General features: G+C 40.8%; 1 protein-coding gene across 7 annotated transcripts in view; it reads left to right on the forward strand.

The window, feature by feature from the left end:
* The window catches only part of CALD1 (caldesmon 1), a 193,439-nt gene that overhangs the window by 148,788 nt on the left and 17,913 nt on the right, over positions 1-26,738 (forward strand). For 6 of the 7 annotated variants that reach the window (XM_090287532.1, XM_090287533.1, XM_090287536.1 and 3 more), the window contains 6 exons: positions 6,618-6,764; positions 10,241-11,207; positions 12,429-12,506; positions 17,321-17,466; positions 21,205-21,463; positions 24,538-24,678. In XM_090287532.1, coding sequence (XP_090143658.1) covers positions 6,618-6,764; positions 10,241-11,207; positions 12,429-12,506; positions 17,321-17,466; positions 21,205-21,463; positions 24,538-24,678 — 1,738 coding nt within the window. The remainder of the gene's footprint in view (positions 1-6,617; positions 6,765-10,240; positions 11,208-12,428; positions 12,507-17,320; positions 17,467-21,204; positions 21,464-24,537; positions 24,679-26,738) is intronic. The other variant, XM_090287538.1, reaches the window with a different exon arrangement.

Here is a 26,738-nt window from a genome sequence, read left to right on the forward strand (position 1 = left end):
GTACTTCTCAGGTGTGTGTGTGGGGTGGGGGGGAGACGGAATGGGAAAGGGGAAATAGATGAAGTGAGGCATGCCCTTCTTCGTAGGTCAATTTTTTCGGAGTAATGTATTGCCTTGCATGTCTTCACCTGGTAAAAGGCACACCACTGATACAGCAATGAATCCTACAGTGAAATTCAACATATTTTTACCTTTCTTCCCCCATTAAATATATAAAATCAAAGGGGACTTTCTTTTATTCTAGTTTATATTAATTAAAAACAGACCAATTGATGACTGGCTTCTAATCCATTTCTAAACATATTGTGACTTGAAAACTATTTTTATTTTCTGGATTTTTTTCTCATTATAATTTTTAATGCCTTTCTTTTAAGGAATCCAAGAGGGAAGCCTTTCTTTTAAGGAATCCAAGGGGGAAGCATTCAGAATTGGACCTCGTGTGCATTAAATGAAACCACCCCGTTTTGCAGACACCATATATAAACAAAATCATATTGAAGAGCCTCGAATGTTTCTATAAATCTTTTAACTTTCAAACACACAGTAAATCTGTGGGGCAAATATGACTCATTTCAGTAGCTCAGGATTTCCCCTCCTGATCACAGCATGGCCTGGCATTTTACTAAGAGCATGTGCGCAATTCACAGAACTGACTGGATATGTTTGGAGAATCTGCTTGCATTGCATGTTATAAAAGAACATCACTGGGGTTTTGGGGGTACATGAAAAGGAATAATGAAAGTATGTATGAGTCATTGGGCCTCCTAATAGTTGACGAGCGCATTTTCAACCCACATGAGTTGTTAACTCTTTAAGTTGGATCCCATATTAAGACCCAGGTTAAGACAATGACCCTGGCAGAACGAAGAATGATGGGAGTCAAAGAAAAGTAACTGACTAGGAAGTTGTCCTTAGTGGCTGAAAAGTCCTAAGCAGTCTTCCTCCGGGGTCTGGCCTGCATGGGGAGGGTATGCGGCGGGAAGCTGGGACAGGATCGTGTTTGAGATTGAGTGGCTCACTTACAACCTGCAATCTCTCCTTCAACAAATGCTACCTTCTTGCAATTGACTCCTTCCAAGTGGGACCCAGAGAGATGAGCACTGATCTCAGGGTGCAGTTCACTATTTATTGACTGTTAGGATTTTAGGCACAACAGTCTCCTTTTAAATACATAGGAATGTGATAGAAACCATTAAAAGAAAACGAAGAGACTTGGAAACTTTGATCTGAATGGGGCCTTTGTAAGTCTTTCATAAATTGGCCTCATTTTAGGCTTGGAGCCTTTCCTTTTCTCTGAGGTTTTCCTCACTTAGCCTGTGAGTCTGCATGTGTGTGAGTACATGTGTGTGTCCTTACCAAACATGAGGAATGTCAAAGAACCCAACATGGTCTGAAGGTGACAATTCAGTCTGTTCAGTGGCTCTGGAAGTCTTTCTGTACACCAGTGGGTCTCTAGTGGTGAAGTTATTGAAAGAGATTCCCAAATTCATATCCGCACCAAGTGTTTTCTGTACTCTGATAAACAACTATTTCCAGTGGGAAAGACTGTTCTTCAAATATGTATAAATATAAATGCAATGGTTTATAAGATACAGATTCTTTTTTATGCACTTTACAGAACATTTTATTAATAACAAAAGTATAAGCAATTGTCATGATATATTAATTTTTTCTTGATATTTTAAAAGAATCCTCATTTTTTAAATGTTAAAAACCACTGCTATACAAGATGTAAAAGATTAAATCTTTTCTCTGATCTATCAGTTAGCAAAGGACTGTGTTACTGTGGTTGATCTCACTTGGTTATTTAAAGTGACAGAGCATGAGGTTGTAACCTGAAACAGCTATTGTGATGGGCAATCTGACAGAATCTTTTTCATTTAAATGAATATAGGCTATTCCACTTCACAATATCTTCCTTAGAGAAACACATGTGTGCACAAGAAGGCTTTGCAGCACTGTATACTGTAGAGAAATGTTGGGAAAACCCAAATGCCTTATCAATAGAATGGTGAAGTTAACTGTGGGGTCCTATACTGAAGATAACAGAAAGAAGTCATGTCTTGGTGAAATGATTTTGAAAAGTCATCAAACATGCTATTAAATTTCTTTAATTGTAAAATAATTATATCATATATACCATGTATGTAAAAAAGTAGAATTGCAAGATTGCAAATCCAAACTTGATTAACTATTTGGTTATTCAGTTAATTACTCAAATAGTACTGTGATTGTCAACATATAGTAAGTAAATTTGTACTCAGTATAGACTTAACCTTTTTTTTCCATTCTCTCTGGGTCTTAAATATTCTTAAACATGTAATAAAATCAGCCCCCCCCCTTATAAGAAATGGTTATTACTTTTCCTTATTCTATTTTTAAGTGTGGTTTCCTGATAAGAGATCTTGTTTTGTTAATAAAATACTATTGCCAGCATTTTTTTTACTTGGAAATTTCAAGGATCATGTGCTATCGTCTCAAAAGAGAAAATAACAAAATGGAAGAAAAAGACAACATAAAAGGAAATAAGAGCGACATTCTTCACACCACTTATGTTGTATATGAGACTTTGCCAGTGCTGCACGTGTCTTAAGGTGTCTCGGGCGGGGAGGGTGGGGGGGGCGACACAAGGTGAGGTGACAGCTCACTCTGCTCCGGTGTCTCGCTGTGGAAGCTTCTGTCACTTCCTCTTTCTCTCGTCTAGTGCTCCTTTAGATGCTGGCCCATTGAAACATAAAGACATTCATTCCTTAGTGATTTTCTTACTTGCCATATCTGCAATACTTTTATCTATTTGAACTTTCTATGTACACGGCACAGCATGTAACATGATTATGTTCTTACCTGAATATAATGAGGCTGGGGCGCTCTGGTGGTAGAGACAGAAAACATCTTTGGTGTGAAAGCCACAGCATTCCGGGAGAGTTTCCCATTGCATAGATCCGTTTGTTCTTATCATTTAACACCAGAGCCTTCTAACAGTGGTTCTGGGAACAGAAGAAAAGCAACATCTCTCTACTTTGTTCATCCCGCTGACACAGTCTAAGAACATCATGTAATTACTATAGACTGTGAGACTGCTTAACACTTATTTGTATACACACACCGCGACACACACAAACCATTTCTCTTTCTTTCTCCTGAATATTTGATGAACCATTTTGCTCTGCAGTAAGAGCAAATATGTATAAATGCAATGGTTGATAAGATGCACTATGGTCGATCGTACCTTTCCCCAAGTGTTTATGCCAAAAGATAAGCAAAGGCAGCTACTAAAAAGTAGCGCATAATACTGCACAGTAAACCTGCTAACACCCAGCAGGTTGGGAAAGTCATGGATTCTGCTACTTTACAGATCATTTGTGGTTACCTGTTTTTTGTTGTTTATTTATTTATTTATTTTTAATGAAATAAAATGCATTTGAATAAAACTCTACTAAATATGGTTTAATCTTTCCCAGATGATTCAGAGGAAGTTGAGGGCCCACACTGCCTCTGAATCATCTGGGAACATGAGTTGTCTTTGTAGTGGAGAGTGCCAGTAGACTGGTTAATGGCGCATCTGCTGAAGCTTCACAGAAGGAACGAATGGATTGTTATGCTTTTATCACAATCCAGTGGGTGGTTAGGGATGATGTTTTGCTCGTCAGCAGCATTTCAAATACGTTATAATCTGGTGTGTGGGAAGTTAGAAATGTTAACATTTTGTCTTTAACTGTAGCATAAAGCAGAGGTGGTTGTGCTAGCATTTGGATGTAGGAAGGATGCTGTGTACTCCTCTGTCTCTTTGCATAAACCTGCTTATGGTGAAATTAGCACCCGCATACATTGCTGGTGTTACATGTCTTTCTGGAGGGCAAATTGTCGATGCATATCAAAGGCCTTTCAAGTGAGCATACTCTTAAACTCAGCAATTCTAACGTCTGAGAATTTTTCCTAAGTAAGCAAATGAACAGGTGGTATAAGTATAGCTACAATGATGTCCTTTGCAGCATTGTTTATAAGAACATAAAGTTGGAAAAATCTTAACTGTCCATCAGTAGAAGGTGAGTTAAGCAGATTATAGTACATCCATATAATTACTGTGTACATCTGTACATAGACTACTGTGTTGTTATGAAAATTATATTTTGCTAATGTGTTAAAAATAGTCATAATAAGGTAAATTTTTTAAACTGTATAAAATTATATATAAAAGTATATATAATTTAAAATTATAAAATTATATATTTATATAAAAAACATAATCCCACTTTGTTAAAAATAAAAATATCTATGATGCATAGGAAAGTGTCTGATAGGATACATCAGATGTTAGTCATGAAAGGTGTGATTAGGGAACTAATTTTTACTTTCTCTTTTTTACATTTTGTCTTGTCTGGTTTAAGAAAATAAGTGTATGTTACTTTTAGAATCTGAAAAAAATTGAACAGTTACGTTTTTTCAATTTTGAAAAAAATAAATAAACCCGTGATAGTGATGTGAAAGGTAGGTTGCTGTGGGACAGACCTAAAAGCAACAAGCTACCCAGCTTTGCACACCGAGGTCTAGTGGAGGGAGTCTCCCATTTAAAGAATTTCCACACATACCAAGTCATTTAGTACAGACTCAACTTCACTTACAAAGTCAACTGATATGTGATCGAGCCAGCAACAGGGCATGTTATGATTTGAAAGACCATGAAGTGATTTTGGCTCTTTTGTTGTTGTTGTTCTTAACTTTGAAAACAATTTTAATATGTGTATTCATTAGCAGTAATACAAGATCCTTAAACGTCTAGTTCTGGTAACTGCGTATCCTAGGCAAGGGAGTACCGATGGAGAGGGATTAACTGTAAATTTTAAGCTCTATGAACTGAGGAGAGTTAGAGGAGACTGGAGATGATCTGCTTGTTCAGGCCCCTCTGCCAGTGACAACTCTAAGGTGAAGAAAGGCTAAGTGTGACTTGGCCTCAATTGCAAATCAAGTCTGTGTCAGAGCCAAAAGCCAACAACACCCAGCCACACAGCACATTGGCAAGTGGGAGGAAGACAGTGACATCTCAGATTGTTCAAACGTAGTGGGAAATTGAGGGCTAAAGATGAAATTCCATTTAGGAAGAGGGGGATCATTCTGTTTGTAGCATAGGATGTCCCATATGAGCTTTTATGTCTTTTGCTTGTCTTGGAAAAGGAAGGCCCCAGTAATAGCCAAGACCTCGTGGCTGATCCAGGGATGTAGAAGAACGCATTAAGACTTTGTGTTTGATTAGCTTGGGAAGCAGTCGTTAAGGACCCTGCTGTGGTCAAAGCTGTCTACTGAGAAATAAGCCAAAGGAATATTAGGCCAAGAATCTGAAGATTGAAGCCAAACCACTGGGAAGGTCTTTGACGGCAAATTACAATGTGATTAAATTAGAAAGGAACATTCACATCATGTCATGCTGTCCCCTCAAGTTCAACAAGTCTAAAATTGAACTCATCTTTCCTCATAAGGCAGCTCCTCGACTGCACTTCCATAAGAACAGTAGAAGATTACACTGTAGAATGCTTCCCCGTAACATCCAGGATTTCATTTGACTGTCACACACCGACCAACAAGGACATTTAACTCAGGTTAATCAAGGGCTGCCAGCTAGTAAGAGGCCAGCTGTAGAAACCAGGTTTTCTGAGTACTAACCTAGTCCTCTTTCAACATCACACCGCCCTTTCACCACATTTGTGGAAATAAACCAGTCAGTGACATTTTATTTATATTGGAATTTGAGTATTGTTTTTGGTAAGGATGAAGTTATATTTTTCTGAGGTAGCAAAAAACAAACCAGCCAGCCTTAGGAATTATTCATCTTGTTTTTCATAAGAGACTGAGGTGAAAAAATTCATAACATTTGTATTAGGGAAGTCAAACGAGAGAAACAGGTGAAGTAAAGTACTGACTCTGAGCCTCAGACGCCTGGTTCGCAAATCTAACGAGAGCAAACCACTGTCAGTCATACTAGATTCACATCGTTGGTGTAATGGTTCCACAGTTTTGTTCTCTTTCATTTGCCAATTATTTTAGCTTTGTCGTTATAGAAGAATGATAAGCATGAAACTGTTACAGATCTGAATATCTATTTATAGATAAGTAAGTAATATTGTAATAAAAGCACTTTAAGGTAAATAACAACCTCCTGCATAATGCAGCTGCACCCCGACCCATAGACCCATCAGGGCGGCACATCCATTCAGTACACATGCTGAATCTTTTTAATAAGGGTTTTGATTATTTTTAGTTCAATACTTTGGGCTTCTGCTTCTATATCTTACATGCTAGTCATCACCTTCCTAAAGAAATCTAAGTACACCACACAGTCTCTGAAGGTAGCCTGCTTTTGTGTACATTTTAAAATTTAAGCTGTTTATTTGGTTATTGCAAATTATCTTTTGTAGATGTTAGATTAGTGCTTTTCAGATACTAAAAAGTTTGAAGACTAGAGAGATTAGGTCTCTAAACTTAAAGAAAGGAACCATCCTTTTAGAACTATGGTTTTGTAAGGAGTCAAGTTCAGAAAACGACTCAGGACTGATCCTGCCGAGAAGCTGGCGAAGATGGTTGGCAGTTGACACACTCAAGAGGGTGTTTTTGTGATGTTGCAGAATCGCCTACCAGAGGAATGACGATGATGAGGAAGAGGCCGCCCGGGAACGGCGCCGGCGAGCCCGACAGGAAAGGCTGAGGCAGAAGCAAGAGGAAGAATCCTTGGGGCAGGTGACCGACCAGGTGCAAGTTAATGCCCAGAACAGGTACTGTCCTCTTCAGGATGGAGAATTCCTAATTGCTTCTTACTTAACCTATCTGTTGAATGGAATGTATTGGGTCAACTATTCCCTTCTCAGCCCAACTCAACTCTCTTCAGTCTCTCTAATTTGTTTAATTATTTCATGGCCATGTTAGGCAACTAATCAGATTGAATAGTCAAACTGATTTTGACATTAGAACACCACTGCTCCTTTCTGTCCCCCTACCTCATTCCCCAAGTGCACTCAATTGAACGATTTTATTTTATTGTATTATCTAGTAATTTTTTTTTCATTTACTCAATGTGGTAGGTTATAGCTTTAAATAAGGAGGACTAGTTACATTCATTCTTTAGGCTAGTGCTACCTGTTTTAAATTAAAGTTTTATTAATTTGGTAGTCCTCTGTGCCTACCAGTAGCAGATAGTACTTCAATTTTAAAAGAAGGCATGAATTGCAGATGTCTGATTTTTCCCAATATACAGCCTGAATTGATATTCTGTGCTCACTATAATATTCAGCAAGGTACAGAATCCTGTTTAGTTTAATGTAATTATTTAAACAAGCTTATAAGTTTACTTCTTCACCTTTTCTATGCATGCCCTGGGGCATATACGGGCAATAAATGGTAATGGGAAAAAAATACCATAAAGATTAAATTAAAAATAAAGAAATCAGGGAAGTTGAGAGCACTTAAGAGATTCAACTTCTTCAAAAAGGGCTTTTACAAATTCACATGGACAAGGTCACAGTCCATTATGCTAATGGTTAGTGTAATGTCCCAAGGTGTAGAAAAGATGAGGCTATTTGGAGGGAAAATGGAGGGAAAAGTTAATATTAATGTACAACAATGGACTTATTAAATATAATGAAACCACTGTATAAGATCTTGTGTATGGTTTTGGTTTTAGCTTGTTTTATTTTGTGTGTTGGGAGGATGCTGTTGATAGTTCCTTTAATTCAACCTGCCTAGAAAATTCTGAATGGAGAGAATTCTGGCCTCTTTAGCCCAAATTTAAGTGGGTACACAAAAGGTTTCTGAAGGCAGTCTTGAAAATGCTGGCAGGCAGGATGAATTCAATAAAGAAACTTATTGGTTAGGTGGAGAAACAGAGACCTTGTTTCTTGGTAATTAGGGAGCAACATCACAAAGGGATTGTACATATATTCTCTGGGGTTCCCTACTTGGCTTTGAATCTGAACCTGGTCTTTCATTAACTATTTATTCAGTTAAATGAAAATGAAAATTATACTTTCCTCTTAGGAACATTGTTAAATTTAAATGCGATAATCAAACATGTACAATGCACAGTGCCTTGCACATAGTCAGCACCTACTTTTAACTATTATTAGGAAGATGGTATCAGAGTCCTATAGAGGGAGGCTGAATAGTTATTCACTGCCTGTTCTACTTTTGAGCTGAGGAAGGGGGAAAAAGAGCTTAAAAATAGCAACCTGAGGCCTTGCCTGAATCTGGTTATTAGTGAATAACCAATAACGGCTCAAAAAGTTACTCATGTTCTGTAGTTTTTCTTGCTTCTCAAGTCTTGCGTCTACTTGTGTTTCTCTTATTTTTTTCATATTTTATTAACAAGTTATTCTATGCTGTTGATTGAACACAAAATTCTTTTTCTTTTTTTCAGTAAAGCATATTAAGATCTGTGAACATGTGATTTACCTATAAAATATAAACAACCCTAATTGGTATTTAACTTCTGATGATGGCTGTCATGATTTATAAAAAGGCAAAGAAAGGTTCAGTAGAGTCTGCTGGTTTCTTAACTCAAGAGCACTTTCATCTGGCTAGCTCTTTAGAATCTGGGGTACCTTTTAAAAATTATATGAATTCAGTTGATCCAAATGCCTATGTATATAGACTTTCCCCTTAAACTCTAAACTATTTGTATTTTCAGAGAGATTTAGTCCCTCTATGTCTAATTCACAGAGGCAGTGCCCTGTAGCAATAGCTAAGGCCAAGAAAGCTTAAAATCTAGCCTTTGCTCTGCCATTTCTTGTTGTTCAATGTGAAACGTGTTTTTCCAAAATTAAGTGAACTTGAACTTCAAAAGGGCCAAGTTCGGTATGAACCATGAAATTTGATGGAGTTTCTAAACATTGCAAGGCATGTTCTTCCAACTCTGGCCACAGTTCCTGGCATCACATGACTGGCTGTTCCTGCCGGCCGAGACCAACACCCCTGGCTCAGGTTGTATCCAGCATCTTGCTATAGTGAGTGAGGTGATGGATGTGGTACATTTTGCTTTTTAGAGATTTTTCTGTTCTTTTAAAATAAACATCAAATTTAACTGTTCTTTGTCTACTGTAGAATGAAGGGCCAGAGACCCTTTATTCATGGAAATCTTAACAAAGAATGTAGATGGTGTATATATGAAGGTAATGTCAGCTACTATAACAATGAGCCCCAAAATTTTAGTAGTTTAATTCAATAAAATGTACCAGTCCCTTGTGGTTACTTCTGACTAGTAGGGACTTCCTTTCTTCTCCTGACTATCAATTCCTGGGGCTTTGGAGTCCTCTGAGCTAGCCACCAGACAGAGATAGAGAGGGTAGAACCTGCACCTTTGCTTCTTAATTGTCTTGGTGTAGACACATCATTTCTGCTCACATTTGGCGGGAAATTATTGGTCACATGGCTCTATGTAGGTGCAAGGAAGAGGGGAGGGTAGAAAACATAATCCTTCGCTGAGAATCACTTCCTGTGACTGTGGAAAGAGCACGAATTGTGATGGACAGTTACATGTCTCTACCGTGGCGGTCATCAGTGTGAGCATAGCATTTCCACACTATAACATATACTCTCTTTTCCTTTCCAAGTGTTTCATGCTCCAGAAATCCAGTTCAAGAATTCTAGGTGACTTGGTGACATGTGAAAATACCATATGATACTAGAGGAATTCACTTATTTCAGTTTGGTCCTTATCTTACTTTGAGTACCCCAAGACGCAGATCCTAATACAAAGATTTGACCATAAGTGGTGGCTTATTTGTCAAATGACCCCAGAAAACGCTGGTAGCCATGTAGGGAAGTGAGACAGGGAAGGGAAGGCAACCAAATAAAGGTTTCATGACCAAGCAGGTGACCAATGTTGGGGATCAAGAGCTTAACTCCCTGGGGATCTCTTAAGATCTAGTGCCACACAGGCATCTCAGAGTTATCCAACTCAAAAGGTGTGGGGAGCATAGGTATTCATACTCCAATGCGCATCAATTTTTGTTTGAGGGCTGCTCCCAGAGGGCGTTGATATTCTAAGCACTTCTAACATGGCCAGAGAAAGGCCAAGGGCACAGACTTACGCAGCTGAAAGCCAAGCGGGCATGTATGACTGCGGTAACATCCGCGGGGGGTACGTCTGGGCGTGGCACTGCCAGCCTCTGCTCTAGCTCCAGGGTGGTCAGGCGATGTGAATCCAGCTGACCAATTCATCAGGAGCACGCTCTCTGGTCTTGTCTCCCCTGTACAGTGTGCCCGACGAGGAGGTCAAGACGTCCACCGCGAACACACAAGCGGAGGGCGACGATGAGGCCGTGCTCCTGGAGCGCCTGGCTCGGCGTGAGGAAAGACGCCAGAAACGCCTTCAGGAGGCGCTGGAACGTCAGAAGGAGTTCGACCCCACAGTAACAGATGGGAGTGGGTCACTCCCGAGCAGAAGACTGCGCAACGACACCGCAGAAAATGAAACCGAAGAGAAGGAAGAAAAAAGTGAAAGTCATCAAGAAAGATACGAGATAGAGGAAAAGGAGATAGTCACCAAGTCCTACCAGAAGAATGACTGGAGGGATGCTGAAGAGAAGAAGAAAGAGGACAAGGAAAAGGAGGAAGAGGAGGAAGAGAAGCCAAAGCAAGGGCGCTTCAAAGAAAATCAGGTAGAGGTGATGGTAGAGGAGAAAACAGTAGAAACTCCAGAAGAAAGAGTGGGAATGTCTTTGAAAAATGGGCAAGTCCGTGCAGATGAGCCTACAATAGAGGATGAGAGGGAGCAAGGTTCAGATGAGATTACCCATCATGAAAAGGTGGAGGAGAAAGAAAGGGAGAGCACTCAGGCAGAGAGGGTCAGGTTGGGTGCAGAAGAAAGAGAAGGAATGACAGCTGAGCAAGACCAAAAGGTAGCGGAGGAGAAAGCAAGGCTTGAGGCCGAAGAAAGAGCAGCTGCCCAAGAGAGAGAAAGAAGGGAGGCAGGGGAGAGGGAAAGGGTTAAGGAGGAAGAGCGAAGAGCAGCCGAGGAGGAGAGGCAGAGGGCGAAGGCAGAGGAAGAGGAGAAGGCTAAGGTAGAAGAGCAAAACCGTAAAAAGCAGCTAGAAGAGAAAAGAAGTGACATGGAAGAGGAAAAGATGAGAGGGGAAAAGGTAGAAGAGAAAATAGAAGGGAAGTGGGTCAATGAAAAGAAAGGACAAGACGAGAAATCTCAGACAGCGGTCCAAAAGAAACAGGTACGGTGAACCTTTTGCACCAAGTGTGTGATGCCTGTGACTTGTGAGAAATGTAATGCACATCCAGTTTGGGGCCGAGGCCGCATTCCTGAGCCCACACGCTTGATCATTTGGCAAGCTGTTCATTTTTTTTAGGCCATAGCAATCTGCGAGCATGAAGCAATCGATTGCTGCCTAAGTAGTCGATCAACCAAATTTACTGAGACAACCAGAGAAAACGTTGTTGCTCTGGGCTTGCTTGTGATGAACGTGAAGATGATACTTGTGGTGGTGCTGTGTTCGCTTGTGATTCTGCACCTGCATCTAAACTCATTCCTTTTCACACCTTCACCTCTATCTATCCGTAGGTCTACATGAGGCAAGAGCGTCCTCACTCTTCACTTCACCCATGGCTTTGGCATTTAATTTTAAAAATTTAGAAATGTTGGGGGTGGGAAACTGACAAAAATGAATCATGGTCAGAAATAGCGTCTTAAGAAGGCAAATATCAAACCTGTGAGATCAACTGATAACAAAGGAGGGAAAGTAGCCAGTTTGGACGTTTAAAAAAAAAAATGTCAAAACCATGATTGGCATCATGTAGACCTGAGCTTAATGTAAACTTGCAGAAAGCCAGTCCTTGGGGGCAACATCAGTGTATAACTGACTATCAATTAAAAGCATACAGTTTGCTCCTTTTACCATCTGAATGGTACACATGAGCTGACATAGTCTGAGGAAGGGTGGGAATGGGGGCAGGGGAGGGGAATAAGCTACAAACCATTTCTTTCTGTCTGCAAGACTGCATTAGAAGCACTCTGACACTACCTGCTTCCACGTTCGCCTTCCAGAAAGAACTCTCTGTCCCTAAGTCTGCGTTGCACTGAAGTTGTCTTTCACTCCTGCTTGTTACAAGGGGCTCATGAACACAGCTACAAATGAGACAGCCAGGGACAAAATGCACCAAAGCACACACGAGGTTTGTAATCACGCACGAGGAGCACCTCGTCACTCTAGATATCAGTGAGCACATGGGAAAAAATTGGGGGTGGGAAGAAAATATCCGAGGCTGCTGTGGACAAGCACTGGCCCGGGGGTGGGGGGGTGGCAGGTAAGCATGACACAGCGAAGGAGAAGTAGCCTGAGCCACGTGCCAAGTGACCTGAGCACCTGCACATGCTAGTAAGAGCTAGAAAGGGCTTCTTTGAGATAAGTGATCTTATCATTCTTGAAAATAAAAAGGAAGAAGAAAAGGGGGCTAAAATGCAACCTAAAAGAGAAAAATCTCAAGAAGACAAGCCTACATTCAAAAGGGAAGAGGTAAATATTATTGGGAAATAACCTCATTAATCATAAAGCAACAGAGAGCTGTATTCCTCTAAAATTGTAACCTCTGAGCCAGTGTTTTTCAAGCCATGACTCATGATTCACCGAATGGTGAAATCAACTTAGAGTATCTCAAAATTAGTTAAATGTGTCCGTCGGCACTTTAACAAATGAAATAGAATAGAAAATATCAGAGGACATGGCAGGCAGTAAGCACCGCATTGTAACATAAATTACTGTGGGTCGTAGTCCAAAAGCTCGAAAAACACTTTTCTGATCAATCTTCCCCACTTTCTATTCTTTTAAGTGCTTTCTTTTTTTTTTTCCTTTGAGCCATCCTACTTTCATTTCATTCCCAACTGGCTTGGATTAATGATTTAACTTCTCAGAGGAAAAACACCCCCACGCATCTCAGTAGAACATTTGATGAACGGAAGATGATATTTGGTTTTCAAAAGCAAACTTGGGCCAAATGTTTTTGCATTGCATTTCTGAGGCACACACAGGAGCTGGTGCCAGGGTGTGTGACTGTAGGTAAGTGACCGATAAGTGGACCAGACAGGATGTCATGATCCGATGCCACCAAAATGGCACATCAGAAAGCCTGACCTTGTTTTAACCATTGTGCTTATGAGAGACCCAAGTAATCCTAAAAATTGTGACAATATCCATAAGGTGAAAATACTTGCACGAGGTAAAACTAAATGATCAAAAATGCAGGAGTTTATTTACTTTGCCATGGTCTGACCTCCAGTTATTGCTACCTTTCTCTACCCATTGTGGCATATATTAAGAACCAGGGGGAAAAAATCCATAATTAGAAAATAGATAGCAAGACTAAATAGAGGGGGGTGGTTCTTAAATTTTTTTATAAGGTTCGTGTAAAAAAGTAAAAACCCCTGGTTCATGTTATACTTACTTTGTTTTGTATATATGTTCCTTCTTGTTTCTAATAGAACTTGTGGTGTTCTGAGAGTGAAAGCTGAATGTGAACTCTGCCCATGTAAAGGAAGGAGAAAGCGTAAATGCTAATAACTGGAAAACTGAATTTGGCTCAAATGAGGCAGCTCAGGAAATGGTTGAACATGTGGGAAAACACTGTTCTCATTCTGTAACAGAAGAACACTACAAATTCATCTACAAAAAAAATGAAAGTTACCTCGGAACTAAACTCAAACAGAAATGTCCCACATGGGTTCTTCTCTAGTTAGTGTTTCATGGTGGATACCCGTACAGAGAGAACAGGGCATGAAATCATAGCTCAGTGGTTAAGTTTATGTTGGGAAGTGGAAGCTGAAAAAGCCCTGTTTGGATTCTGTCCTTGACATTGGATTCTATCCTTTACATTTAATTCGCTCCACCACGATATGATTGGTTTTCAATGACCAAAGCATCTGTGTCTCTATAGTGTGTCCCTGAGCTGGAAAGAGCCCACCGGCAGTCATCCAAGCCATCCCTTTGCCTCTTTGCAGATAAGGCCCCAGTTCCACATCATCCCCAGTATAATGATTCCAGAGCTGCCTCTTTCCCAGTTTGCCCTACAGCACATTCCAGTGTCCCAAAGCTTTTGAGCTCCTTTTTATACAAGACCAGATTAGATCCTTTGCACAGGCTTAAAAAAATAATCTGCCATTCTTATTTTAACATTGTGTGCATAAACCACTGGTTGAATGACTAGGTTTCCCCAACTCCAGCTAGTTAGTTGTGTGTTGCTTTCTATAGACAAGTTTAAATCATATTTTACATGATGTAGCCATTTTAAATACCCTCCTCCTTTTTAAATTTCCTTTTTGTTAAAATAATTTAAAAGCTTTTTTTCCTGAGGAGCAATGCACGATCAGTCAACCACAAGTAAACACAAACATCACATAGGCCTTCCTAGAGAAAACATTTCCAGAAGTCTCTCCAATGCTTTACAAAACACCTTCTTTCTTCCACTGCAGCTTAACTGTTCTGTGGCAATGGATTGCCGAGGATCACCAACCTGAAACTTAATGTAGCTTTTTTTCCTCCTCTCCAACTATAAAATGCCTCTTTTTAGTTCTTCACCCTAAAGCTCTGTTCTCCTCCCTTGTTATCTAACAGAAAAGCAACTTTCAGGAGAGTTGTTCATATAATATTGAAATTGACCTTCATGCATCTTGTCCGAATCTCCCCAAGGCTGGTGTGCATGTGAATCACCAGGGCCTCTTATGAAACACAGATTCTGACTCAGTGTCTCTGGGGTGGAGTCTGAGCTTTCTGGTGAGGTCCTTTTTGTTCATGGACCAAACTTTCTGTAGCAAAAGCATTCACAGGATAGATATTAGACCCAGAGAAGGAACTGAGGCTTCTGAGTCTAAAAACAGTAACTTGCACCAGTTCCTGTCACCATTCTAGAATCAAATAATGCAAAACTGCAAAGGCTGACATGGCAGTCCTTTGTGACCTGCTCACTTGACCTTCGAATGTCTCACTGGAATTCCCAGTGGAAATCCCAAATATCCAGTTTTGTCCAAATGATCACATTTGGCCAGAGCCTTCCATATTCTTTCAGGATACTTGGCTACCCATTAATCCATCAGCACAGGTTTTCTTTGTGGTAACATTCTGACCTAGAAGATCTAACGCTTTTCCCGAAAGACTCAGAATCCCTTGAGCTTGGGTTAAATCTGCTATAGAATCCAATCCACTCTGCTCCTTAAAATAAAACGTAAAGGCATTATAGAATTACTTTATTTATTCATTTCCCAAAAAGATAAAATAATTTGCAAACCCAAATTATCATGATTTCACTGGGAATTTTTCTAAGTCTTCCAAAGGGAATATAAGCTTACCAACCACCATAGCCTTTGCCAATAAAGGCAGAGCTTAAAGAAAATGTTGTTTTTTCTTCTTCTGTTAAACATGCATTGTTTTACAAATCTATTTTACATACATTTTTGGTCAGTAAATCAGGTAATGCATTTAGGGAAAATGGAAATACCTCTGACTCCAAAAATAGAAATTAGTTAAAGGGTATTTCATCTTTGAATACTATTCCACAGACTTCAAGAATTGAGTCAGAATTTGTTTCATGGGTTTTCTGAAATGGAACGCCCCCCACCTCCAAATTTTTATCCCCTGATACTTCTTAACCAAGATATATAATCCAGTCCATGGTTCCTGGAGCTATATCCAACAATGGTAGGCCAAGAAAAGAACAGACCCTGCCTGCCCAGTGAATACTGATTTATGATTGGGCAAGGAGCCGCCGTCAGATTGTAGCACAAGCCAGGAGCTTCCTTCTCTGTAGCCCCTCATGACATACCAGAAGAGAGAAATGAAAGGATGAAGGATTAGGAAAGGATCATCTAGCCTAACCTCCTTTTTTTTATGTACATAGAGCCAATACCCAGAGACATTAGGTGACTTAATTGAAGTAACACAGCTAATTTGTTGACAGCATTGGAACCAAAATTCAGGTTTCCTGACTTCCAGATGAAGCTCTCAACAGCTCCCTTCTTCAGCATGTCCAAGGGATATAATATCCAAAGTGTAGACCCCTTGGAGAAAGATTGAAGTTTTAACTAATTAAGGCCACATAATAGTTGCCCATTCAGTTACTACAGAATAGTCTATCTGTAGGTAATTTAATCAAATAATACCCAAAGAAGGCAATCAGGGAAAAGACTATCGAAGGCTCATCAGTAAAGAGCAAAAAAGTATACTCTGCTTAGTGAAACATGCACTTTAGTAGTAAATGTTAAGAAGGTCTCTGAAGAGTAGCTAGAAAGTGGTGAGTAGTCAGAGAAGGGCAGACCATCTGGGCAGCACCTTTTAAAGCCTTAAGTTCTCATGCCCACCTCTCCTCTGTAGGTTTCTTTAGAACGTTAGTGCTTTCTCTGTTTGTCTTGGAAAGAACAATACTGAACCTTCCCTGTTTTTACACTCCTCTTTTAAGACCAGGTGAGATGATAAAGGTAAAGTAATTTGTGCTCCTTTACCCCTAAAAAAAGCTATATAAATTCAGTTTACCGTGAAATAATGTCTTATTTATCATGAGGAACTTGTAACACAAAACACACAAAATATTAAAGCTAATACCTATTCTTCATGTACAACCTTCTTCTGTCACCCACAAAAATCACAAAACCACTCTGGAGATACATTATCACCTGCCTTGGAAGTCAAGGTAAACCCTGGAATTTTTCCTATTCCATTCTAACTCAGTGGTTTAGATGACTTACAAACATGATCCCACCGCTGGGAGTCATCCCCCAAAAGGTAGGGTTATTATGTCTTTTGTCCTGGAGACCCTACTTATTTGATGAAGATACTAGGGTCCTCCTCCTCTGACATCAGTGAAAATCAGCTTGGCAGATCTGGCTAACCTGGTAGGTTTGCTCTTCTTTCCTACTTGACACATTTGTGTGCTTCATCCAAGAAGAAACCTGTCCAAGCAACCTGGGCATGTTCCCGTCAAGGCCTTCCTAATAATTGCTCTTCCCTCTGGGACCTGTAAACAAACAACCACTCATGCGGAGTTCCAAAGACATAATAGTTTCCAAGGTAGTGCTGCCAAAGCTTTTGAAAATAAAACCCCCAGTAAAATCAGGAATGATCTTCCTAAAATTGGGGTCAAGGTCTTTTCTCAGAGGCTAGAGAACCATCACTCATGCTCTGAGAATCTCCTCTGACCCCATCTCTCCCACCTCATCCTACAGTGGTTGGTTTTACTTCTGAGGTTTCTGGCTTCCTAACAATTTGGGGTCTTATTTGGCGATAGCAACCCAAACCAAATACGATTTTTATTGTTCTGTTTCTTCCTGATGTGTACTGTTGGTTAGATCAAAGATGAGAAGATTAAAAAAGACAGAGAGCCCCGAGAAGAAGTTAAGAGCTTCTTGGATGGAAAGAAGGGATTTACAGAACTGAAGTCGCAGAATGGAGAATTCATGGCCCACAAACTGAAACACACTGAGAATACTTTCAGGTAAGACATAGTGACTAATTAACGAACAGTGACTGTTCACATGTGAAAAAAAAAATCAGTCTCCCTATCCTGTGGCTCTAGACAGAAACATGCTAAACAGACAACATACCTTTGTTGTGAGGCCATTGGCTTAGAGATACTCAGTCTGCAGGTCAGTCTTGTCAGTCACTAACAGAAGACCAGCAGTTTTATCTGCTTTTCCCATAACTTAGCAAGGTTGGTTATGCATGGCATCCAGGTTTTTGTCCCTGACCTAATATGCTCATGTTAAGATCAGTTTATTGGAAAACATTATAACTGGGATTAATAATCGATTCATTCTCTCTATGGTCCAGGCAACTTCATAAGAGACCCTCCTCAGTACCATGTTCAAGAATGTATTTCCTAAAGGTTGTAAATAAATGTTGTGTAAAACCAGGATTGTTCTGTGGCCAAATACTTGGGAAACGTTAGGTTGAACTAAGATAATCAGATCTCTGCCACAGGACATTGAAAGCACTTGGAGTTAATTTGCATTCGGCATCTCTAAGAGGGAGGAACAAGGCACCTGATTAATAAATACTCCATTTAATTAATGCCCTTTGGAAAACCCTCTTGCACAGCTTCAACTTCCCTTCCTCATCCCATTATGTTGAAAATCTGGGCAATTGGTTTTAGGAGAGACAGACGAGTCTATGCAGGTCTGTTCTCACTTCTAGATGCACTGAACACTGAGCTCCCCACCAATTTAGTAGAAGGACTGAAGTTACAGGTGCCTGCTGTGTACACCTCTGTCACGTCCCTGGCCGCTGTGCCAGGTGTTACAAAAGAGAGTCTGAATCCCTACAACGTGACACTGTTTTTCTGAACACTTGAAGTAAGAATGTCCCCAAGCAGGAATTGTGTAGAAGTCAGACATGGTCCTCACAACAAAGCCTTTGTGAAATACAGAAGCCAGCAGAGCTAGTAGGGATGGACATTTCCGGCCCCTTATCTAAGAGGCTAAAATGGGTAAACATAATGGGCCCCGAACAATTTTTCTATACAAAAATTGGAGCAGAAACCTAGTCACATTTATCCCATAGAAAGCCTACATTGACAGAAAATAGATGTGAAAAAGTAAGAGTTTATCAGTAATTCATAGAAAATCCAGACAGCGAGTTGATTCAGGCAGGTAAGCCGAGCCCAAAGGTTGCTGAAAAGCATCTGTAGGTTAATGTTTTAAAGCCCTAAGAAAAACAGAGTGGCATTCACCAAAACTGTTCAATGAGTATTACCTTACAGTATTAGTGCTTTATTACTTGATGGTTTAAAATATGTTTTGGAGGTATGAATACATTTTTTTGTTGTTGTTAAGGGAAATAATGCTTTAAAAAATCTGTCAGTAGAAAGTTTGGTTAACAATTAGCAACCTTGCCAACCAGCTTCAGCCAAAGCTCAAATTAATAATTAACAAATCCATTGTGTGGAAATTCAGAGAGCTGGATAATTCCAAGAGAAAAGGCAGAGGAGGTGCCAGCAGGTTGAGGAGTGAGAACCCTGAAATGTGACTCTTACTTTTTAATTTTTCCATGTTTAGGCAGAAAAAAACATGACAGAAACAAGCTGTCACCGTAAAGTTTGGGTTCAGCTGTCAACATATGTTAGTTTTAGTTTCAATTAGAAGTGAATGACGATAGAAGCAGAGATGCCTGATTTCGCTCCATAAAGTGAGGAGCTGGGGAGGAAGAGCCTCTATTTAGATCAGCCCGGGGCCTACTAGCCTAACAGAAAACAAGCTGTGTCCTTAATGGTGAAAGGTCTGATGTTCATCTTGACTTCACACCTACAGAAGCCAAGGGTAGCAGAGAGAACCTTCCAGAAGAAATGTTCATGGTGTTAGTGGCACCCTAAGGCTGAGGGTGTGCCAGCATGTCTGAGCAAAGGTGACATGGACAAAACTCTCGTTCCTGTTTTGATTTAATTAATGTCCCCTTTGATAGTTCTGTTTTCTTATAACTGGATCGTTTTCTCTATGACCTTAAAAAATCTCAATTCAAGGAGTGAGTTTATAGAGGTCAGTTATAGCTAGGGTTTTATGGACAGTGAAAAACAAGGATTTGTTTCGCTTTCTGTTTATTTTTGTATGTGGGAATTAAGTTTTTCCTGGTTATAGGAAAAACTGCGCTTATGATAGAACATTCAGAAAACAGAAGTACAAAAATAAGTACCCACCACCCAAAGAAAACCACTAGGAACATTTTCCCCAGATACTTTCTATGCATTTACATTCAAAATAGACATGCATATATATACATACAGCATGTATATGTGTGAGTATAATTATAAATCTACATTTTAAATGGATTCTTGCATTATGCTTAACAATGAATATAGACCTACAGTGAATGAAGTTAGTGTTCCACTGGATGGGCGGTATCATGATTTAGTTAACCAGTCCCCCAATGGTGGCCTTTTGAATGTCCAAAATGAAGGCTGAGCGACATCTAGTGGAACCTAGAGAATTTGCTACAGCCTTGTGTTTTCGCCCATCCAACTGAACACTAGCAGGCTGAACACAGAGAGAGCAAACACCTCTGAAGATGGAAAGACATTAAATTAACTGAGAGAACCAGCTCCTCTCTGGAGTTACACGTCTATAGACCTGTAAGACCCCGCCAGAACAACATCAACTTTTAAGGGACCTTGATTGAGCTCAAAAGAAAACAGTTCCTCTTTAACCACCAAGAACCTAGAATAAGGTTTTTTAAACTTTTAAACCTGAGCTCTTAGTAAGAAATACATTTCACATCATGACCCAGTGATGTCTACAAGCAAAACTGAAACTAGCCTGTCAGGACGTGGTCATTTCTCTTAATGCAATGTTTTTGAGTTCTTTTTATTATTATTTTTTTTAATGCTAATTAGTCCACTGAATTGATTTGCTGACCTGCAGCTTGGAAAGCATTGTTCTAAAGGACGCAGTATATTCAGAACTACCTCCATGTTTTAAAAAAGCATGAACTGTGCACATAAGATCAGTATTGGTAACTGTGTCATCCTGAACTCGTCTTCTGTCTTATTCTTCCTCTGGCTCTGTAGCTAGAAGCACTGTGCCATTCTCTACAGGGAGTCCATGGTACTAGACAGTGGCGATTCATCCGTTGCTTGGAAACAAGTGTCAGACATGGGCTACCTATGTTCAGATCTCGTTAAGAGTACCCTCATTACCTGTGAGTTAGTATTTAAATAACACCTCTTCTTTTTTATGGCTAATATTCCACTGTAAATATGTACCACATTTTCCTTACCCATTCATCCATCGATGGACATTTAGGTTGTTCCCCTATCTCGGCTGTTGTAATAATGCTGCAGTGAACATGGGGTGCGGGTATCTTTGGAATCAGTGTTTTCTTTTTCCTTCAGATAAATGCCCAGAACTGGAATTGCTGCCTCGTATGGTAGTTCTGTTTTTAAGTTTTTGAGGAACCTCCTACTGTTGTTCATAGTGGTTGCAACATTTTGCAGTCCTACCAACAGGATCTATTTGCCCCCGCTGTATTTCCGAGAAAACCCTGAGTGAGTGGCAGAGCAGGGACTCAGCTTCCGACCTGGAGATTCTAGGGGGACCCAGCCTACGCCTCGGGCTGGTATGAGGGCCTGCTGCGTGGTATGCGAAGCCCGCAGACCCACCGACCCTCCCTCCAGGGGAGGCTGCAAGGCAGACATGTGTCTTAACTCTTCTGCATCTCTCCCCTCCCCACCCCCCATCACCACCAGCCGACCTGGAGGACGGGCCAGCGAGGCCAAGGAGGCGGAAGGGGCTTCCCAAGTGGAAGCTGGCAAACGGCTGGAGGAGCTGCGCCGCCGTCGCGGGGAAACGGAGAGCGAAGAGTTCGAGAAGCTCAAACAGAAGCAGCAGGAGGCAGCCCAGGAGCTGGAGGAGCTGAAGAAAAAGAGGGAGGAGCGGAGGAAAGTCCTGGAGGAGGAAGAACAGAGGAGGAAGCAGGAGGAAGCAGAGCGAAAAGTCAGAGAGGAGGTAAGCAGGGCGCAGCCCGCCTAGCTGGTCGGCACCCCAACTTCCCCAAGCCCCTGAATACATATCTCCGGTGACCCTTCCAGCTCAGGGAATAATTTCTTCCCCGGGGAAATGCCGGCTGCTCTTTTGAGCATGCACTCTTACAAAAACATTTTAAGAATAATAAACTTACTGTGTGCTAAGCATGGACCCAATACCTTTATACATATTAATTTAGCCAATTCTCGTAATAGATAATCCCATGGTAGCCAGCTGCCCGCTGCTAGAAAGCCAAATCTTGAGAAGCAGGTGCTGATGTGAAAGAAAGCGGTTTATTTTCAGGTGCAGACCACCTGGAAGATTGGGGACTTATGTCTCAAAGCCCATCTCCTGGGAAGATAGAGACTCAAGTAGCAAAGCCCTCCTTTTCATCTCAGCGCAGGCAGAGGTTTTTATAAGGAGGGAGAGGGGAACGGAACAAAGAGATCAGGGGAGGTGTTACTAAGTTCTCCAAGTGCAGACCAGCACAGTCCATTCCGATAAGGCAAGTGATGGTCCAGCGTGTGTCATCCTGGATTCACATCATCCTGGTGCCACGATTGAAGGTCAGCAAATCTCCGGGTACTAGGATGCTTGAAGGTCAGAGTCTGTGCCTTTCAAATTTAGTTCCTAGGATTCTTATACAAATATGCTGTTCATCTACCGGCTACATATCAGTCAGTCAGCACTTAAAGAAACAAGGTCAAAAGACTGGTCGGGTGGTTACAATTTCCCACTGTTACAGTATCCTCATTTTACAAATGAGGAAACTGAGGCACAGAAAGTTTTTTTTTTTTAATGATTTTCCCAAAGTCCCACTTGTCTTAATCTATTACCCTATACTGTCCCTCAATAAAGAACAGCAGAGAGCAGAAAAGGATGAAAAGGTCTATAAGAACCGAGAGTCACGTGATGGTGGTGTTTTGATATTTGAAGAGTTTTTATAGAGATTTTATAAAATAGATTTTGGTCTTTTTTAGTGTAAGAGTCTAGATCTCCACAGCCAGGGATAGTACCTGCTTTGTTCATTAGTGTATCCTCAGTACACAGACATTGTGCCAGCACATTGCAGGAACCCAATAATTATGAGCAGATGGATTTGTTCCATATTATAAGATAGAACTAAATATAACAAATAAAGTTACCAAAAGGCTAATTTTGAAAACTGAAAAGTGCTTACCCACCTCCAATTTATATTGCTACCTTTTACAAGGTGCATTCTTTTCTTTCATCCTTAGGTACATTATTATTCTCATTTTATGGGCAAAGAAATGGGAGTCCAATAGTTTGAGGGACTTGTGTGAAGTTACTTGACTAACAAGTGGTAGAATCAGTACTCGCACCCAGCTTCTCCAGTTCAACCTGGAGCTTTTCCCACTAATCTTAAGGAGTCGTCATTGCCCACCATTCAAAAGTTGCAAAAAGACTTCAGGTGGCTTTCTGACTTGGATACTAACATTCCCTAAACTGTGTGGGAAATTTGGAAAAATGATTCCAAATCTCTTCCAAGACCAGCTGTCAATGAGCCAATGATCTCTGCTTGGGAAGTGATCAGGGTAATAGAGCTTTAGAATCAAACATAACAGCCACTTGCAAGATGAGACCTGGGGAAAGTTACTGGACTACTCCTAGACTCTTTTCCGTATCTGTGAAATACTACTTGTCGGGTTGTTGTGATGATTAAATAGATCATTGTATTCCAGGTACCTGGTACACAGCTCACACTCAGGAAATGGTAGTTATAATCATTGTTATCATTGTTATTATTATTTAGAGGAGGAGAGCACCAATGAAAGCAGAATGAATTCTTAGAACAGGATTGAATTGGAGATTATTTGATCTAACCTCCTACCAATATAGCATAGACTGGATGACTGAAAAGCAATAGAAATTATTTCTCACAGTTCCGGAGACTGAGAAGTCCAAGATCAAGGTCTGTAGATTCTGTGTCTGGTGAATAGGATGCTTCTCAGTTCATAGACGTCCATGTTTTTGCTGTGTCCTTACATGGTAGAAAGAGCTAGGGGGCTTTCTGGGACCACTTTTTAAGGCACTAACCCCATTCATGAGGACTCCACCCTCATGATCTAATCACCTATTAATATCATCCCACTGAAAGTTAGGATTTCAACCTATGAATTTCAGGGAGACAACAACATTTAGTCTACAATACACAAGATCCTTCTTCAGCGTCCTCTGACGCATAGACATAAAGTCTCAACTTGAGAACATCCAGTGATAAAGCTCTCACAATTTGACAATTACAAAAGACAACATAAATCTCTCAGAAAATCATTCACAGAGGATGTGCAACTTAATCCGAATTCTGGAGTTTCTGCCTGAGAGAAAAACAGGGGAGAGTCCTTCAGGCCATCAGTGAAGGCACAGAGGGGTTAACGACAGATTTTGAATAATCTGTGGTTTTATCACTATGCGCAATATCTGCCTCATTTCAGGTTTGTCAACCCATCTAAAATGATCTACTCAGTTGAGGGTGGGACAACCATAAAATCATCTCTTGTGCAATTTGAGAAAGGTAGTACCATAGATGTATGTAGCTTTGCATATACATTGTCTCACTTGTCTTCACACACCTCCTAGGAAGTAGAAGCGATATTTTTATTGATTTCACACATTCAGAAATGGAAGGTCACAGTTAAATGACTTGACAGGATGGTGATAATGGTGATCAGCATGCTGAGCATTGGCCTAAGCATTCCATATGGGCTTTCTGATTTAGTCCTCATTAAAGCCCTCTTCAATGGGTTCTGTTATTATCCCTATTTTACAGATGAAGAGACTGAGGCACAGAGCAGATAACTAACATGGTCAAGGTCACACAGTTGGGTAGCGGCCACACCAGAGTATGAATCAGGCAGCTGGACTCACAGGCTCAAGCTTAACCTTTAGTGACCACCCTTGAGGATTCAGTAGCATCCATTGTAGGACCTGGGTCTTTTTCCTCTGGGATGTGTGCTTTTTCCCCTCCAGCACTCATTCCCCTTTGACTTGAACCTGGTATTGATGGCCTTGGTACTTGCTCTTTCTCTCTTAAGGAAGAGAAGAGGAGGCTAAAGGAGGAGATTGAAAGGCGAAGGGCAGAAGCTGCTGAGAAACGCCAGAAGATGCCAGAAGATGGCTTATCAGATGACAAGAAGCCATTCAAGTGTTTCACTCCCAAAGGTTCATCTCTCAAGGTATTTTTTTCCCCCAGAGATCCTTTTTACACTATCTCTACTGTAATATCTTAGAAGTTTGATTTCAGCCCCTTATTTGGTTATTGATTATTAAAAGCCTTTGTTTTGTTTATCTTTTTTGCTCCTCCTTTCAGCCATTTCACAGCTTTTCTTTGTTTTCAACATGTGCAAAGGAGAGACAGTGGGAAAATTTGTATGTGTTGTTTATTAGCTGCTTTGGGATACATTAGAAAGACAATCAGCAATGGCCCCTGGATCTCACTGGCCCTTGCTCTCCAGCTGCCTCATTGCTTTGGGCAACTGAAAAGGGAAACATTTATAAAATGGGCAAATATAAAGGTTATGCTGCTTTTCACGCTAGCTGATCATTTTTTTCTTTGTCATTATTAAAAGCAGGGCAGCTGGAAATGGTACAGTTCAGACATGAAAGCTGTTGTAGGAGAGCAGTTGAAATGGGACTTGGAAGGGTCCTTGGCCAGAATGAGTTTGGTCCTCCTACTTACTGCACGGAGCATAGCTCCTATCAGACAGAAGTGCTGACAGAGAGAACGAGCAGGAAAAACTGGCTCGGGGGATGATGGAATGATTGAGACGGGAGAAGAGTGCAGACTCAAGATAGCACTATTATCTAGATTCAACCTGCCATTTTTTTTCAAATACTTTTTTACTCATGCGGGTTCACATGTATTGAGCTCCTGGCACAGTGCATATATGCAATAAGTATTTGTTGAATGGATATATGAATGAATGACTCTTCAGAGATAGGAACTTTTAACATTTTTATTTCACCTCCATTTTCCACCAACCTAGCTAGGTTACAAAGCACTGACAATGGGCAAAGCCAGAACAGAATCACAGCCAGGCGCCAGTCAGTTAATGTGTGTGCATGTATATCTATAAATATATGTGAGGTCTTACGTGTGTGGCCCTGCCAGGTGTGACCCAGTTGATTGGAGCGCCGTCCCATAAACCAAGAGGTTGCCAGTTCGATTTCCAGTCAGGGCACGTGCCTGGTCTGCGAGGCCAGTCCCCTGTTGGGAGCGCATTCTCACACTGATGTTTCTCTCCCTCTTTCTCTAAAATCAATAAGCATTGTCCTCAGTGAGGATAAAATAAAATAACCAAAATACAGTTACATTTTATAGGTGTTAACTATGTCACATACAAGTCAGCATATTGTATCCCTAAGTAACTTCATTTTTTATGATCTTCTGGGTCCCGTCATAGTTCTAATACATCCCAAATAGACTACTTATAGTCAAGGTCTGAGTCAGGGGGATCCAAACCAAGCCACTGGGCGGGTTTATTATTTGACATTTGATATTTAGAACGTACCTAATGTGTGCTATGTACCATGAGGAAGACAAGCTCAAAGCCAGGTGGCCACCGCAGCATAATCGGCTGACTCGGGGGAATTCAAGAATTAGGAAAGCGGCCAGATGCAACCTGCCACAGAAGGGTGAGCTCAGAGCTGACAGAGAGGGAGACAGCAGCTCTGCAGAGTGGGTGGGCTTCATGTATGGACCCCAAAGTTCGCATTTCACAGGATTTCCTCATGTCGCCAAGTACCATTCTGCTTTTGATTTTTTCCCACCACTTAACAATATAAACTATTCTTCGCTTGAGGGGCTACATGTGGCTCATGGGCAGATGGCTGTAATTTACAGACCCTGCTGTAGATGAAATTACAGAAAGTCAAAAAGCTGCTCGGTTCAGGCTACCTCCATGTGGCCTATGGAGTCCATGCTATTCCCAGTCCAGGTCCTTTTGTTCCTGGCTCCTCAGTATTCAGAGAAAACCACGTTTTCTCTTTCTACTTTCCTCAAAATCCCGCCCAAGCTAAGTGTTTCTTGGACAGTCTTGGTAACACGAGAAAAGTGGTAGTGATCTAGACTTCTAATTTCTACTCTTTTGTTCAGGAGAAACTACAACCCGTTCTTCCTCCTCCAAATACTCTTCTTTACCAATTTTTCAACTTCTCTAGTCCTTCCATCAGCCAGATTCCTGGGTCCCCAGGGACCCATTTATCTGCTTCCTCTGGTAGATAAATGTATAGAGAA

Source organism: Furipterus horrens, unplaced genomic scaffold (assembly GCF_987537825.1).
Source record: "Furipterus horrens unplaced genomic scaffold, mFurHor1.1.pri manual_scaffold_9, whole genome shotgun sequence".
Taxonomy (NCBI): domain Eukaryota; kingdom Metazoa; phylum Chordata; class Mammalia; order Chiroptera; family Furipteridae; genus Furipterus; species Furipterus horrens.